At 49.7% G+C, this 17,674-nt stretch overlaps 1 protein-coding gene across 3 annotated transcripts in view; it reads right to left on the bottom strand.

The window, feature by feature from the left end:
• CUL9 (cullin 9) overlaps positions 1–16,469 on the bottom strand; it is a 36,705-nt gene extending 20,236 nt beyond the window's left edge. For 2 of the 3 annotated variants that reach the window (XM_079779781.1, XM_079779782.1), the window contains exons 1-15: positions 14,581–16,469; positions 13,864–14,018; positions 13,017–13,529; positions 12,373–12,508; positions 12,030–12,223; positions 11,368–11,773; positions 10,140–10,332; positions 6,637–6,844; positions 4,619–4,815; positions 4,044–4,261; positions 2,979–3,228; positions 2,786–2,891; positions 1,871–2,098; positions 1,494–1,584; positions 1,188–1,359 (exon numbers count right to left, since the gene is read on the bottom strand). In XM_079779781.1, coding sequence (XP_079635907.1) covers positions 1,188–1,359; positions 1,494–1,584; positions 1,871–2,098; positions 2,786–2,891; positions 2,979–3,228; positions 4,044–4,261; positions 4,619–4,815; positions 6,637–6,844; positions 10,140–10,332; positions 11,368–11,773; positions 12,030–12,223; positions 12,373–12,508; positions 13,017–13,529; positions 13,864–14,018; positions 14,581–15,280 — 3,767 coding nt within the window. In that variant the 5' untranslated portion in view covers positions 15,281–16,469. The remainder of the gene's footprint in view (positions 1–1,187; positions 1,360–1,493; positions 1,585–1,870; positions 2,099–2,785; positions 2,892–2,978; positions 3,229–4,043; positions 4,262–4,618; positions 4,816–6,636; positions 6,845–10,139; positions 10,333–11,367; positions 11,774–12,029; positions 12,224–12,372; positions 12,509–13,016; positions 13,530–13,863; positions 14,019–14,580) is intronic. The other variant, XM_079779783.1, reaches the window with a different exon arrangement.
• Between the last annotated feature and the right edge of the window lie 1,205 nt (positions 16,470–17,674).

A 17,674-nucleotide genomic window follows, 5' to 3' on the forward strand; every position in this document is an offset into this window, starting at 1 on the left:
CTCTCTGCTTTTGCCTTTATCTTCCCCAAGTGACTTCATTCAAGCTCATACTTCCACCAAAAATTCCCTAATGACTCCAAATCCACATCTCTACCCTACACTCCTCTCCTGAGCTTTCCTGCTGTGTGTCCCACAGGCATTTCCATGTCATGCCTCAAAGTGGAAGGCACCTCAAGGTCAACAGGCCCAAGTGGAACTATCATCTGTCTTCAGAAACCTTCTCTCTCCTGGGAAAGAAAACTGCCATCCCCCCAGTGCCACAACCAGACACTGTCACCGTGACATCTCCCTCTTCTGCTTCCCTCCTCAGGCCCATGACCAGTCCCGTGACCCCACCTAAGACGTCCCAGTCCATCATCTCCTGGCTATTCCCATTCCCTCTGCCTAACTGAAGACAGCCATTATTTTTCAACTAGACCGCTGCATAAACCTTTCAACTCCCATAATGCCAGAGTGAGTGATCTAAATTTAAAAATCCAGTTCTGTCTCTTCCCTTCTTAAAACCTTTCAGTGGCTCCCCCCACGTTGCAGAATAAAGCTCACACCTCTTAGCTCACACAACTTTTTGTGATCTGGCTCAGCCTACTTTTCTGGCTTCATCTCCTGCTGCTTCACTACACATAACCTTCATTCCAACCAAATACATTTACTTCCAGTTCCCCACATACACCACTGTTTCTTACTCCCCTTCTGCTCACATGCTGTCCCTCTGCCTAGAATATCCATTGCCCTCGGTTTATCTCGCTATTTTCTACTTCAGAACTCAGCTCAGTCCACCCCTCCTTCTGGAAGCCTTCTCCGACCTCTCGGCTGGGCTGGTGAGCCAGTGCATGTTGGCCATGTTCTCACTCTATGCTCTTAGTCGACCTGGTTCCCCAACTAGACTGCAAGTGCCCTGATGACAGGTCCCATATCTTGTCCTTGTAGCTCCAGACCATTGCAGTGCCTGGCAGAGAGTGTGCGTTAAACAAATGCCCACAGAAAGAGAGGCTAAGTGAGTTGCTGATCTCCTTCAACACCAAGCACAGGGAGTGACATCTGTACCTGCTGGGGAGCAGTTGCCAGGTTCATGGGGGGAGGGGGTCTCTGTACCTAGCAGTCTGTGTCTACTATTCACTGCACAAAATGGGTTTGAGTGTGTCCCTCAGAGATTTCAGATGGGGCTGTGCATGTGGGTGTACGCGCACCTAACAAGAATACCACGGCGCATGTGCACGGTGATGTAGTGGGAGCCGGTGCTGCCGTTGGACTCCCAGTAGGTCTTGGGGTTGTGGTCCGTCAGCTTGCTGGCCCGGTGCGGGTTGGAGGACACCTCCACCTTCTCCCAGCACTTGTCCTCCTTCACTTCCACACTGGAGCCTGGGGGTGGTGAGAAGGGGTGGCGATCACAGCCTGGTTATTTGAGAGAAAAAAGGAAAGGGACTGGAGAGCAGAAGAGAAGGGAAGAACAGATGCTGGGTTGGGAGCCAGGAGAAGGCAGAGGGGGCACGAACCCTGGCAGAGATGCCTGAGGAACACGTCAAAGAAGGGGATGTTGATGGGCTGGTAGGTTCGTCTGTGGTCTTCGATCTGGCCCAGCACCATCTGCAGCCGGAACATGAGAGAAAGGGAAGGGGGAGAGGGGAAAACACAGAAAAACCAACAAGATAAAAGACATATGTGAGAAAGAATCAAAGGGCAACAGATACTCCACCCACTTTTCCCCAGATTTTGGAACAACAGGAGCAAGTGAGGGAAAGGTTGGGAAACAAATGCCCCAGGTTTGCTACGACTCATGTCAAACAGGGATGCCAAATGGGGACACACTGAACCCCCTTCCCCTGGTTCTGCCTTCCATCTCCCTTCGCTCTGTACCCACCAGCCTGCCTACCTGAATGCAGCCAGCCAGGATGCTGGAGGTGAGGCTGCTGTACAGCTGGGCGTGCTTCTCGCAGTCGGTCAGCAGGTCGCGAAGCTCGCAGGCCAGCAGCACCGGCGCCGAGTGCTTGTCCAGGACTTTGGAGAGGGCCTCCTTGGCTCCCAGGCAGCAGAGCACCACCGCGTAGTCCTTGTGCGCGGAGGCCAGGCGGTGCAGGAAGCGGAGCAGCTCCTGAACAATCTGCGCCCAGAGCCACAGAGAGGAACGTGTGGGAAACAAGGGCAGGTCACGTGAGGGTGGGTTTAGTAAAGGGAAGGTCGTGGCTGAGATTCTGGAGCGACTCGGAAGCCCAGGGAAAGGAGAGGACCAAAGACAGGAACGGAACACGGGGTGCTGGGAGTCCAGAGTGAGCTGGCAGGAGCTGGGCACATCTCCCCAGGCCTCTTCCTGCCAGGGCCACCCTATCTCAGCAGCCAACCTCGGTGCCCAAACCTCTCACACCCTGAAGGGTGGGGAGCAGGAATGTTTGGGTTGCTAAATGTGGGCTTCTCCTTAACCCAGAATCTAAATCCAGGTGCAGCCAAGAAGCCTATACAGGCCATCTCATTTTATTGTGTTTAGCCTTATGGGGCTTGACTGATGTTGCATTTTTAACAAATTAAAGGCAAGACCCTCCACCAGCAAAAAGATTACAATTCACTTTATTGCGATTCTCGCTTCATTGTGGTCTAGCACCAAACCCACAGTATCTGGGACGGACACCTATATGTCAAAGGCCCAGTTCTGGAGACTCTTAGGTGACATTAGCTTCTTCTTACACACCCTTCCAGTGCCCAGACCCCGCCAGAAAGGCTGTGCTGTCCCTCCAGAAGTAACTGGGGCCTGCGGCTCCCTTTCCCTCCCCCACCCTTGCCAGGTCCCTGGTACCTCAGAGTCACTATTGGGGCCACTCAGGCAGTTGAGGCAGGGCTCCAAGACCTCATGCCAGGGAAGGGCCATTGCCTCAGAGTAATCCAGCAGCTGGGTCATGACCCTGGTGAGGGGATGGAAACAAGTGAAGTCCCTACAGTCTGCCAGCTGCCCTCGCCACCAACACACGGTGCCTGGACAGGTCCCTCACCCCAGCGCAGTCAGCAGCAGGGTTTTGTTGGGCCCGGGGGCATCCAGAGTCCGCAGCAACAGGAGGAAGGGCTGGGCCTCCTCCTGGAGGCGCTTGAGGAGGGGCCTCAAGGCACCCCCAGGACCCCCCTCACGGCTCAGCACACGCTCCAAGTCCAGGAGGAGTTCTGCAGATGGGCCTCCAACCAGGGACCGGATCTGCAGCTCGGGGGACCCATCCTGGCCCTGGGCACCGAGGGGCTCCAGTGTTGCTGCCCAGACACACGGGAGGAAGAAAATACATACAAAGAGGATTCATACAAGTTGGCCAAACAGAGAAATGGGCAGGTCCTGAAAATCACCCCCAGATTTTCCTCCCATTCGGAGGGCGCCTGCAGATTTTACAAAACTATAGGAGATTTTCTTTTCTGGCCCAAAATATATACCTAGCTACATCTGAAAAAATGTTTAGTAAGGCAAACACTGTCACATTTACCGTTTTTAATCTCCTATACCATACAATTATATTTTATTATTAAATGTGAACTATGCTGTTACATATGCCAGTAAACATTAGCTGGTATAACATAACCCTGCACTTACCTAGCCTGGGGGCTTTAGACAGACACACTAAAAGACACTGCTTATTTCAATCTCCCCCCTACTTCTGGGTTTTCACTTGTTTGTTAAACACAAAGGGTTTCCTCCCTATGGATCAGTATTTCATGTTTCTAGTCATCAACTTTCTGTACTGGAACTTACAATTTCACCAAAAAAGGCCTCTCTATAAATTACTTCAACCAACCTTTTGGTGTCCAGTAAGACTGTACCAAACCCAGACCACACAGATGGCAACCTCACATGTCTGAAGCCATTCAGAGAAGGCAATTTCCTTGTACCTATTCTAGGTCTCCCTCCCCTCTTGGGCAGGAAGTTCTACTTAAGACCTAACTTGAGCACCAAAGCCTCATTTCCTGAAGGCTCCCTGTGTCCCTCTAATAAGGTCTGAGGACGTACACGGCAGCCTTCCTGGACACCAGCGGGCTCTGACTGACTCCTCAGCAGAACCACCCCTCCACAATGGTACCTGTGCGCTCAGGACTGCTCGGCGGCTCTGAGTAGCGGTTGAGGAGCATCATGAGGATGGTGCGTGTGGTGGGCATGGGGTCCGTCCCCAGGGCTATCCCTGAGTGCCTAAACAAGGTGTCTCTCAGCTCTCGGGTGATGATCTGGTCTCCCAGGGTGTGGTGGTTGCACAAAAGCAGGCTGAGCAGGATCAGGCCATTTCTCACTGCAGAGGAGCACCTGGGAGGAGAGAGGTGGCCCGGGGAAGAAATTGCCAGAGTGAACACAATGGAAACAGGAAGTAAATGCACAGGGGAGAAGCCCACCCTCTGGGGAGGAATGGGCTCCAAGGGTCCCCGACCTCAGGTCACTCCTCCCAATCCTGAGAAGGAAGGAAAAGTTAGGGTGTCTCTGCTCGCTGGGAGTCACCCTACCCTCAACCACTTGGCCTCTCCTCCAACGACAGTTAGAGAGGGCCACTAAAGTTTCACTCAGAGGTACAAACAAGCGAATTTCTGAGGGGCAGATGAGACTTGGGTACAGCAGTGGTGACTGGGGCGTAGCGGGAGTTTGAAGTTTGGAGGGTGATGCCCTGACCCCTCAGTGTTCAGCATCAAGATCACCGCTGCAGGGATGGTAAGGAGCAGGCTCTCAGAGCCTGGGCGGGTGGCTGAGTCGATGCTGGCGAAGATCTCTCTGGTCATCTGCACATCAAACAATGGATGGACAGAATCTTGGCTCATAAAAATATCGAGATTCTCCGAGGAACTGGCAATGGCCAGCATCTTCAATGCCTGCAGGAGGGATGTGGAAGCAGAGTTAGGAGTGAGCAGAGCCACCAGGCAGAGGAAGGAGAGAGCCAGGCCATCATTCTAGATCTCAAACTTTGGGGGAGCTGAGCTGTTTTGCAAACAGGTCAGGTAAGAGATGGAAATGGAAAAGGCACCGATGGGACATTAAATGCTAAAAAACAAAAACAAAGGAAAAAGACAAAATAAAGCAAAGAACTCTAAGGCTCCATGGTGGTAACATCAGTCCACAGTTCCTCTCTACCAGCACCAAGGCTAGCTGATGGGATGGCTGCCCCTCCCGTAACGTTGCCTCAGAACGGGGCCCTTTCACAGCATTTAGTTGTCTGCAAAAGCTTTCCTTGAAGTCTTCCCTTTGCAAAACCTCTCTTCCTCTGACTTCTATAACTTCATGTCTGCCGGGTTGTTCTCCCTGCCTGGTGTTCCTCTGCCTAGTCCTTAAACATGGAAGTTCCTGTCCCCCTTCTCTTCTCACTCTGCATGCCCTCCCTAGGCAACCGTGGCCACGCCCATAGTTTCAGTTACCACTTATATGCCAACACTCCCAAACCTATGGCCCTGGCCTCCAAAACCAGTGTCCCACCCTCCTCAACAAGGCGACTTGGGCTTTCTCACTGGCAGAATAGTTGTAATTATAGGAAAAAATACTTGCAATGTGCAAACTTGTTTGCTGGTACTATACAAAAAAATAAATAAATAAAGATGAACACTCTACCACTGGAGTAGAGAATGTCTCTCCTGGGGAAAGAGTTGGCTCTTGAGAAGAAACCCTCTAGGAATTAAAAATAATTCCCAGGATAATCACCCTCCTGAGACCTAGACCCTCAAAACAAGTGCTGCCTCATAATAAGGTTTTCTCCCTTTGGTTATCCCACTCTCTCCCAATTAGCTGAATTCTGTAGACCTTACGTTAGATACAAAATGATGCAATTTTGTTACAGGGCAAGAGGCAAATGTTATATTTTGGTCATGCAACTTGAAAAGGTCAGGGAATTCTTTAAGCAGACATGGCCTAGGCGATGAATGCTTGGCTGCTCTTGGGAGAAGCAGCACCTAGTAGGCCCACATAGAAAAGAGCCTCCCGGCCTCTCCCTGGGACAGCCTGCTCCAGGCGGATCTGTGCTCCTGTCCACTCACTGCCTTTATATTGTTGGAAAGCACTCTCATCCCTGAGGCCTACCAGTCTCCCTCCAGGACCCTCAGGCTATACAGAGCACACCCTGCCCGCATCCTGCCACCCAGCACGTATGTCTGGATCATTCTAGAAGCCAATTCTCTTAAGCTCCCCTGGACGAGGGCCTCCCTTCTCCATTTTCTGGTCCCAGGGTGGCAAGACAATGGCAATGTTGGCTTTGTTTTACACACATATGGGAGGGGGTATTTTCTGCGTAAGGGTAAAAACCCAGATCAAAGGGTAAAAACCTACTCTGTCACATCTAGAAAATTAGTCTTTAACCAGATACTTAATTGTAACTAAAAAGGCATGGAAAATTCAACATACCTAAAAACTCAACTCCTGACCTTCTCCCATTCCTCTTCCTCCTCCAACATTCTTCCACCTAGTAAATGGCCACCTCCATCCATCTGCTGCTCAATTTCAAACCTGCAGTCATTCTTAAAGACATCTTTCTCCCTTTCTTCAAGCATGCACCAATCTCCAAGACTGTCCAGCTGGAACTCGTAAACCCATCTGCGTCCTTTGGTCCCAAGGTCTCCTCCCTGATCTAAATCACCAGAGTACCTCCCCGAGGTCAGCAGTCCCCCACCCTGCCCATCTCACCCATCACTCACTCCCAGTACACTCACCGCCAGCCCTGCCTGCTGCACCAAGACAGAAGTCTTGTATTCTTGCATGCAAACCAGCACAGCGTAGATGCCACCCTCCCTGGCAAAGAGGGGGCGCCATTCATGCTTGGTCATGAGCAAGTACAGGAGGCGCAGGGCCAGCACCACCACCATCTTCTCTCCCACCTGGTTGGTCAGCAGCTCCACGAGTGTCTTCACTAGCTTCTCTCTGGGAGGAGAGAAATCGGAGTTTCCCACCCCAAGAGTCATGCCTGACTCCCCGCCTAACCCTATACACCAAGTTCCAGTCCCTCACCCCTTACCCCTTTCCAACCTGCTCTTCTTGCCTCAGTCTCACTCCTGATGCCCCCTCCACAGCAGTCTAACTGCCTCTGGCTCCTCACTGCATGAGGGAGTCAGCAGAACAAACTAGTTACAAACTCTGGCTCATCTTTTCAAATAAGTCTATAAATTCAATGAAATTCTAATCAAAATGCCTAAAAAGTTTATTTTTTTAAACATGATAGGCAGATTTAGGCCCAGGAAGGTAAAATATGCAGGAACAGTCAAAAAATGTTTGGAAAGAAATAATAGTAGACTTGCCTACTAGTTATCAAAATATAAATATAAAGTTCTAATAATTAAAACTCTGGAAATAATACAGGGAAGTCAAACAGATCAACAGATGAGAAGAGAGACAAGGGCTGCATCTCAGTCAGAAAGAACAGGAAGGACCATGCAAAAGTGACGTGGAGACACCTAGCTATCCATCTGAAAAAAATAAAGCTGGACTTTGCTTCAATTCATTTGCAAAAATAAATAGCAAGCATTTTAAAATAAATATAAAAATCAAAATCGTGGATATTTTTAGAATATATATGGAAATATATATTTTTTAATTTTGGTTCATCCTGATCCGAGGACATTTTTTCCATTCATTTTTTTAGCTTTTTAAAAAATTGATTTCAGAGAGGAAGTGAGGAGAGAGAGATAGAAACATCAATAATGAGAGAATCATTGATCGGCTGCCTCCTGCACGCCCCCCCTCCCCTGCCAGGCATGTGCCCTGATTGGTATCGAAGCCTGATCTCCTGGTTCATAGGTTGACGCTCAACCAGCTCAACCACTGAGCCAAGTCAGCTGGGCTCCACTGATTTTTAAAGAGAGTGGAGGGAGGGAGGAAGGGAGTAGGGAGGGAGAGAGAGAGGAAGAGAGAGAGAGAGAGAAAGAGAGAGAGGAAAATATCAATGTGAGATAGACACACAGATTGGATGCCTCCCGCCCAAGACCCTTCAGTGCGTGGGCCCATACTCTAACCACTGAGCACACTGGCCAGGGTGGGAAATATTTTTGTAATCCTGAAATAGGATAGACCCTCTTAAGTAGGACATAAAATCTAGAAGCCAAAAAAAAAAAAAAAAAGTTGAAAAACATAGCAACACTGCAATCTAAAGCTTGAGCACAATGAAAGGCACTATCCACAAAGTTAAGAGATAAGCAACAAGAGTCAGAGAGCGGGTCCAGTGGAAATGCTATCGGAAGGGAAGGAAGAAGTACCCTCCGAGTCCCTAGATCACAGTGACCATCACAAGAGGGGGGAAAACCAGGAATGACATCTTTCTCCACACAGAGATGCACATTGCGGAGGTAGTCTATGAACTATGGAGTTAAGAAACACAAAAGGAGCCGAAACCGGTTTGGCTCAGTGGATAGAGCGTCAGCCTGCGGACTGAAGGGTCCCAGGTTCGATTCCGGTCAAGGGCATGTACCTTGGTCGCGGGCACATCCCCAGTAGGAGGTGTGCAGGAGGCGGCTGATCGATGTTTCTAGCTCTCTATCCCTCTCCCTTCCTCTCTGTAAAAAATCAATAAAATATAAAATAAAATAAAAAAGAAATACAAAAGGAGAAATTCTGGAAAAAGAAGGCAAATAAAGGTACTGGGAAAGTCCTGTTTTTATCTGTCTTTTCTCATGCTTTATGATTTCAATGTGAGTCAAATACGCTTTAAATATATATCCCCTTCTGTAGTCATGGTTCTGACAAATGAGCTAACATACATAGGTACTGTATCTGAATAGGTATAGAAATATAAATAAGGATATTTATGGAAATGTTAACAGTGACTATCTCTGCATAAAGGGTTTCAGATGATTTTTACCTTCATAATTTTCCCATTTTCTTACAGTGAGCATGAATCATTTTACACTGAGGAAATAGTTACGATTTTGAAAAAAAGGCAAGATATTTGAAACATAAGTAACATATTAATATCCAGAATGTCTATAAATCAATAAGAAAAGACCCAGTAAGAAAGTGGGCAAGGGGTAAGAACAGAATATTTAGCCCGGCCAGCATGGCTCAGTGGGTGAGCATCAAACTGTGAATCAGGATGTAATGGTTTGATTCCCAGTCAGGGCACTGGGTTGCGGGCTCTATCCCCAGTGTGGGATGTGCAGGAGGCAGCCAATCAATGATTCTCCCTTATTGATGTTTCTGTCTCTCTCTCCCTTCCTCTCTGAAATAAAGAAAAATATATATTAAAAACAAAGAAACAAACAAAAACCAGAATATTTATAGAAGAAACAAATGAGTGCAAATATACCTAACTTCACTACAACTAAGAAATTAAAACAAGGAGCTACCAATCATTTTAAATTTTGCCAATCAGACAGATTCTTAAAATATGCTAATATTCAGCATTGGCAGACGTGAGGGAAACTGATCCATTAGAACACTGTATTTGAACTTGGACATAATCATATTGCAGAGTCCTACGCAGAGTGAAAATATTGAGGCAGCTCTATGTGTACTGACAGGGAGAGCCCTGTTAGACATACTGAGTGTGGGAGAAAAGTTGCAGAAACACGTAGTGCGATTACATATATTAAGATCCAAACTCGGGAAATGTTCTATATCCAAACACACCAACAAATGTAAAACTAGAGAAGGTCAGAAGGATACACACCGGAATGACAGTGGTGAAAAGAAATTAGCTTCTCATTCTATGTTCTTTTATAGTCTTCAGGTCTTTTAAAATGAGAATGTATTTGTATATTATTTACATAATTAAGGGGTATTAAAAACCCATTTCAAAATAGCAAGTAGGAAGGTAGGAAAAAAGAAGGGAAAAGAAAAAACCTCAAGTTCTAGAGCCAAAAGGACCTAGGTTTGAATCCTAGCTCTGCTTTCTGTCAAACTCTGGGCAAGTTGGTTAAACTCCCTAAGCCTCAGTTTTCTCACCCATACAATGGGATGAGAATAGGTGTGAATCTTTCTCAGATGATAGGAGGACTTAATGAGAATGCAAGCAAAACTTTAAGCCCAGAGCCCAGCAGAAAATAAATGCTCTGACAATATTAGCCATGGTAATATTCCATCCTCCTGCTCTGTTGCTCCTCAGACTGACCCTCCTTTCACCCCTAGCCTTTCTAATTCTTAATCTCATAGATCCTTCCCACCCTACTACACCCTCCCCTCACCTCACTAGCTTAAACCAAACCACTTCCCTCTCCACTATTCCAACCTCAGGGATCTGTCAGGACGGACCAGAGGGTGGTCCCGCTCAGTGACCTCCTCCACAGCCTGAGACAGGGCATTGAGGCTTGAAAGCTGCAGGTTTGTGTCCAAGCTGGATATCTGCACAGTAGCCACAACAGCCGCCACTTGCTGATCCAGGGAGCTGCGTGGACCTGGACCCCGCAAGGCTCTAGCCATTTCTGAAATTGACGAGGGAAAGGCAGTGGCTTAAGAAAACATGGCACCTCCAAGTTAGAAGTCCCTAAAGGTCAAGCCCAGTTTTCCTACTGACATCCTATATAATAAAGAGCTAATATGCTAATTAGACCAAACAGCAGAACAACCGTCTGGACAACCTTCCGGACAAAGATGGGGCTGTGAGGGCCAAGCCCCTTGCACAAATTTCGTGCATCGGGCTTCTAGTTAAATGTATTATTCGTTATTGTAGCTTGCATTCAGAACATATCCAATTCTGTGGAAAAGCATTTAATAGTCAAACGTTGCCCTAGCTAGTTTGCTCAGTGGTTAGAGCGTCAGCCTGCAGACTGAAGGGTCCCAGATTCGATTCTGGTCAAGGGCACATGCCTGGTTTGTGGGATCAATCCCCAGTAGGGGGCGTGCAGGAGGCAGCCGGTCAATGATTCTCTCATCATTGATGTTTCTCTCTATCCCCCTTCCTTCCTCTCTGAAATAAAAAATAAAAAATAAATTAAAAAAAAGAAAAATAGTCAAACATTGAAGATAAAGATTCCCTGGAAAATAAGCCCTCCTTTTCCAGGGATACTAAAGGGAGCTGTGATTGATTAGATATAATCAAGGCCAAAGGAAGAAAAATTGATATATGCTTCCAAATCATTTTCCTGTGCAAACGTGACCTTTTTTTTTTTTTTTAAATCCTCACCCAAGGATATTTTTCCATTGATTTTTAGAGAGAGTGGAAGAGAGAGGGAAAGACAGAAACATTGATGTGAGAGAAACACATCAATTGGTTGCCTCCTGCATGTGCCTGACCAGGGTCCTGACCAGGGAGGAGCCTGCAACCGAGGTACATACCCTTGACCGGAATCAAACCCGGGACCCTTCAGTCCGTAGGCTAACACTGTATCCACTGAGCCAAACCGGCTAACATAACCTTTTTTTCATGTCTTTCCCTCTACCCTGACTGCCCATTTCTCTGGAGACCACCCAGGACTTTTTCCAACTTTACTGCCCTCCCCTCCCAGCACATAACTCACCACTAGCTGCCTCCTTTATTTCGGGGGACAGAGACATGCCCTCAGTCAGCAGAAGCTGGTTAAACAGTTGTGAATCACTCTGTGCCATGGGGGGCTCAGTTTTTCCCTTGGCAGGCTCTGCCTCTGCTCTGTGGGGCTCAGCCTTTGCTTCGGGGGACTCGGTCTCTTCCTCTGAGAACCTGTCCTCTGACTTGAACTCCTCTTCTGGATCTGGGGTACAGGAGCGACTTCGTGAAGATGAAGAGCTGCTTAGTTCAGCAGGTCGCAGCCCGTACTTGGTGTAGATTTTGGAGTTGAGCAGGTCACTGAGGGTGCTCCCCTCAAACCGATTCCAGAGAACCTGCAGCACGCCTTCAGCCACCTCTTTGGGCACGGAGATTTCACCGAGGGCCGTTTCATCCAGGGTCTGTCAACAGAGGGGGGTGTGCATATCAGGAGCAAGCAGACACAAAGGTCCCGGGGACGAGTGGCCACCTCTCGCCATGCCCTGCACACCGACATACCGCACCCTCACCGCATGTCTCCTCCCACAGCAGCACCCCTCATAATCTCTAACCTATTGCACCAGCCTCCTCCTAAGCACTCCTGTATCTAGAATTTCCTTGGACAACCCCACTTCTAACCCCACTACAAACCCCCTAGGTGTCTCAGGCCTGTAATACCTCATCCAGGTTCTCCCGAAGATTCTGAAAAATTGGCTGTTGCTCACATATGTCCAACTTCTTGATGAAGAAGAGCAGTTCCCACCACTCAGCCTGGGTCAGGTATCCCAACTTCTCATTCTTCTGAGGCTCAGGCTGGAGATATGGCAAAGAGTAGAGCCCGTCCACAGGCTTCCAGTCCCAGGAGGGAAGTGCTGAGAATATAGGCAAAGGGTCTCAGCACCCACCAGGAATAGAGTGGATTTCTGAATCTCGGGGACAGCTGCTAATCAGGAGTGGCTTCATCCCAGCCACCCCTCCTCTGTTCAGACACCACACTGTCAATATCCCCTCTAAGACTCACCTGTGCCCAACAGAGTGGGCCCTGCCCCCTTCTCCACAGCTGCGGAAGCTGTATCCACAGCAGCTTCCTCAGGGCCCAGTATCTCTACCATGTGCCAGTGCACCCAGTAGGTGCGACCCATCGACTGCCAGAAGACCTGGTATGGAGTAAGACAGAGGGAAGAATAGAGAGGGCTCGCCATTTGAGTCCTGGGTTGTGCAGGCTTGAGAGGATGTGCTGGGCCAAGACCAGGCCACATAGCACTCAGATGCACACCTGGCCAGGCTTGGGAAATCCTCCGTATAGCAAAAGGCTCCTTTTCCCTGTCAGAGGCGGCCCTGCCTCTCATCGCTTCCTAACCTTGATGGCCTCTGCTTCTACACTTCCTCCCAGCCAGCTATACCAGTAGGGGGCAGGGGTGTCTCGATATATGGGGTTCTGCTTCCTGGGTGTGAGTCTCTCCTTGACCTCATAGCCCACCTACTCCCGCTGGATTGTCTCAGGCCCCCAAAGCCTCCCTTCCGTTGCTGATCCCCTTTAACCAGTCTAATTCCCTTGGGAGTTTTCTCCTTGGGTGGCCTGCCAGAGTCCCCTGCATGGAAGCCCCAGCTACTCGCCACCCAAAAAGATGCCCATTAGTGTCCCATCGCCACGTGCTCGCTCACCTGCACCGGGGGCACGCCATTGTTGCTCTGCCGGAACTCGCCCTCTTCCCCAGCACTGACCTCCTCGTAATCATCCAGCATCCGCACTCGCATCCCTGGCACCAGTGTCTGCTGCACGTATTCACCATAGCCACTACGGCTAGAGAATTCATAACGCTGGCGGAAGGCCCGTTCTTGCTTTCTGGGGGTGGTAACCATGGTGGGGAGTACCCCGCTGGGGCCTGAAATGCAGGGCTGAAAGATGGACCGGGATGGCCGGGGAGGCGACATGCCCCTTTCGCCGAGGTTCTGGGCCCAGCCCATGCTCCGCACCAGCTCTGAGATGAGGCTGCCCACAGCCATACTGAACTCCAGCTCCCGCTGCCCCCGGCTTTTCTCCCGGGCGAACTCCTCCCCTGGGGACAGGGAGCCTCGGTCTCCAGCCCCTGGCTCTGGACTGTTATTCAGCTGGTCCAGCAAGGAGGTGACACATAGATAGCGTTTCACCAGGGAGAAGAGCAGCTTTCCTGGGATCTGTAGGACACAGTCTGTGGTGTAGGTTCATCTCCCAACTTTAACCCACCTCCTTTCCCCTCAATAGCATCCTCTACAGAAAAATATAAAGGCCTCACCCACATGCCTATAGTTATCAAACTGTGACTTATATAAGAAACACACCAGAAGTGTCTTAAAACACAGATTCGTAAGTTCTAATCTCAGGAGTTGTGAGTGGGGAGGGGGGCAGGAACCTTCATTTTAACATTTCCCAGGTGGCTCTGATGCTGAGGCAGCCCTGAACCACACTGTCAGAAACGGTGCCCAAGGCCTACAACAGCATTTGCCCCACAGCCTGAGGCAGGCTGAGTACCTGAGGCAGATGAATGCCCTCAAAGGCCATGCAGTGCTCCTCAGAGGATGTGGTCTCTGCAAACAGCTCCAGCAAAGTATAGCGGCTGTCAAAGTCCATGTGCTGCTCGATGCCATCTTGCTGGCTCAGTGACAGAAGGACGTGAGCCCGACTCCCTGTAATCCACACCCAATCTGCATCTTCTCCTCAATCCCCGATACTTTCCCTCTGTCTCTCCTAGACTCTCCATCCCCTACCCGAGGTCTTCACTTCTTTGTGGCTGAGACTCACAGTAAGATATACATTTTACATGGCAGCTTGATGTAGGTGTATACGTCTATAACCGAAACATAGATTTCATGCTACAAAACTTACCTAAAATGCAATACTAATATTTTACATTTTTTAAAAATGTCGGTTATAACTCACCAAACTGGTTTTACAACTACGCGCCACCCAAGACAGAGGGAAGAATAGAGAGGATTCACCAACTAATGAATCTCTACCCACAGTTTAAAAATATAAACCTACCCTATTCTCTTCTTTGTCACTGCACTGAGAATGAACAAACAAACCAGTTCCTATCATTTTATCCAATGTAGATTAATAAGTAATAGCCTATTAACCTATAGTTTTCCTTTGCATTGAATTGGTATTAGAGTTGGGAAATCCTTCCTCTTCCTGTTCTTACTCCTTATGGCCCCATTCTCTTGCCTTCCTCCCCTGGCTATCTCTTACCAGCATCGTGGGCTGCCAGAGCCTGCAGCAACTTGCCCGCACTCCGACGGATCTGAGGCTCAGGGTTGCACAACATGTGCATGAGCAGGTCCAGGGCTCCTGTCTCCCTGAAGACCGCAGTGAGGGGCCCGATGCTGGCGTAGGCACTAAGCACATGGATGGTGTGGAGCACAGCAGCCGTGAGGCTCGAGGTCCCACCTTCTGCCAGCTGCCTGGCAGCCCTCTGCACCAGCGCCCGTACATCAGCTTCCATCTCTCCCATTGCCACATCATCCAGGCCTCCTGGATCTCGGGGAAAGCTTCCTGAACCCCCAGCTGGTTCACGCTGAGGTCCTTTAGATAGTGCCCACTCACCTAGCAGCATGGGGCAATTGGCATAGACCTCGGGGGCTGACAGCCACATGAGTATGTGCTCTGCCTTGCCCTCTTCCACACCCACTCCACCCACTTCCCCGCACTTCAGGACGCTCCATCGGATCAGGTATTCAGGACGTCCATCGTGCCCAGGACGCTGTCGAATAAGTTCTTCAGGATATGCCTGCAGCCGAGGCCCCAAAGGCACCATGAGGTCCCCAGTGCGCCGTTCCCCCACCATCCTGACCTCCTGGGACACACAAGCAGAAAGATAAAGGTAATATGGAATAAGGGGACACACAAGCAGAAAGATAAAGGTAATATGGAATAAGTGGTGTAGGTTCATCTCCCAGCTTCAACCCCTCTCCTTTCCCCTCAATAGCATCCTCTACAGCTGAGGGGGTAGAATCTTGAGACACAGATAGGGTGGGTCGTGATTGGTAGGGTTGCATGATGGAATTTAGGGGCAAAGTAGAAAGGCCAAGAATAGCATGAAATAAATAACTTGAACATACTCTGGGATATATACAAGAATGGAGTGAAAACAGCTAAGAATAAAACAAAGAGGTTTAAGAAATGGAAGCGGTTATGAGGAAAGGCAAGGTAACAAAAAGAGTTGACAGTTAAGCAGGACAATCTGGGCAGAATAGCAGGGTGTCTGAGGGATACAGATCAGGACTCAGAAGAATGACAAGTATGAGCAAGAAGGACAGCAGCATGGGAGACGGTGGGGTCAGAACAAGTGAGGAAAGTCAGGGTGGGGGAGGGGCGAGCCAGGGGGTATAAATGACAGGGTAAAGCTGGAATGTGGATATAAAGGAGTGGGCCATGGCAGATATAGAGGATACCGATGAAAGGAGGGTGGGCTGTAGACACCCACATCCAGATGGCTGGATGGGAAAAGTGTATGAAAGCATTGTGAAAGGAGGAGGGGTCCAGGGAACCAGATAGTAACGGGAGGTAAAGACCAGACCCCGTCCTCCATTTATTCTACATGTGTGGTGAGGGTCTAAATCAGGCAGCTATGGAGGGAGGTGGTACCCATGGAGCTGAAGGGCTGGGAATGAGGTCAGGAGATGGTGGAGGTATTAGAGAGGAAATACAGTGCAGATTTCAGAGTCAGATAAACGTGACTCTGAATTCTGGCTCACTGACTTACTATGTGTGTAGTTTTTGGCAAGTTACTTAACCTCTGAGCCTCAGTTTCCTCCTCCGCAAGATGGGAATGATATTCATACTGAACTCAGAAACACTGAAGATCAGCCATGTAAAGCGCTGAGAACAAACAGCCTCTCTGCACACAGTGACTGCTCTGTAAACATGACCTAACAGCATTGCTCTTAGATGGAGAAGGCAGGCCAGTCCTCGGATGGGACACTATTAAGTCAGATTATAAAGGGGAGCAGGGTGATGGCCATGCTAGTAACCCCAAAAAGACGGGTATGAAATAAAGAGTGTGGGGCAGCAGGGAATGGCGAGAATAAGAATGGAAGGTAAACCCAGATGAAGAAATGGTCATCAGGAGAGGGGTCATATTGGGGTACAAGAATAGAAGATGAGAGTAAAAAATAAAAAGGTGTGAAGAGAGGGGAAATACAGGATGCGGACCCCCATGGAAGCAGGGGGTCTAGTTACCACGGGGCAGGACAAGGCTGGAAGGAAACCAGTGACGTGGTGATCCACACCTGGTGAGCAGGGTGGAGGAGGAGAACGAACGGACAGGCCTAAGTTTGGGGGATGGGTAACTATACGGAGCGACACACTGAGGTACGAAGGTGAGGTCTAGACGCGAGGAAGAGGCAGCCGGTAGGTGCAGGCAGCACGGTCAGGCCCCAGCTTGCAGAAAGGCGGTGGGAACAGGTTTGGGGGGCGGGGTGAGCGGGGGAAGGGGGGAAACACGCGGTCCGAGGAGGCTGACAAGACCGGGCGGATCTCAGGGAGCAACACCTGGCTCCCGTGGTCGCCCCAATAAAACTGGGTAAGGGACCGGGGAGGGAGAGGGCAAGGATTGGGTCCACGCGGAACTCTCCTCTCACCTCCCACCGCCCGGCTCGGCCCTCGCTGGAACCCCGAGGCCGGTCCCGCCGTCCTGGCCCCGCCTTCTCAGCAGCTCCCTTCCGGGTCACACGGCGAGTGCACGCCCGGCCGGGCGTCTACGGGTCCCACCGCGGCCCACGGCGGAGCGGAGCGGAGCGCGCCAGCGGAGCATGCGTGGTCTCTGTGAGCGGCTGCGCCGGGGCGGGCAGGCGGGGCCCGCGGTCGCAGTCACGTTGTTCCATGCCTTTGCAGCAGTAGGCAGCCCTTTCCATCCACAGTCAACTTTGAAGAAACCCCCTTCCCTTTCTCTGGGTGTGCCGTCATCCCCCTGAAACCTAGTAACCCACACTCCCACCTAGGGCTGTCCTCTGAGGTTTTATTAGGTCACGTGGCCATGAGTTTTCCCAAACCCCTCAGCAATGCTTTAGATTGGTAGAGTCAGTTTCTATTAATTAAAATTGCTTATCTCTGTGTTGACCTAAGCACCCAGCAAAGCCAAGCACGTAGATAAGATCCCCAGCCCAGCGAAATGTTTCTTAAATTAAATCGTTCAGAGTTTAACAGCGCAAAGCACTCCTTAGTATTGCTGTTGTTTTCATCAAGCAACTAGGCTTCCTTCTCAGAGAAGCAGCTTTTGGGTTTTAATTCCTGTTCAGACCCCCATCCCTCCCTAGATGGAAAAACAGAGGCAAAGATCCCACAG

Source organism: Cnephaeus nilssonii (genome assembly GCF_951640355.1).
Source record: "Cnephaeus nilssonii genome assembly, chromosome: 9".
NCBI lineage: Eukaryota > Metazoa > Chordata > Mammalia > Chiroptera > Vespertilionidae > Cnephaeus > Cnephaeus nilssonii.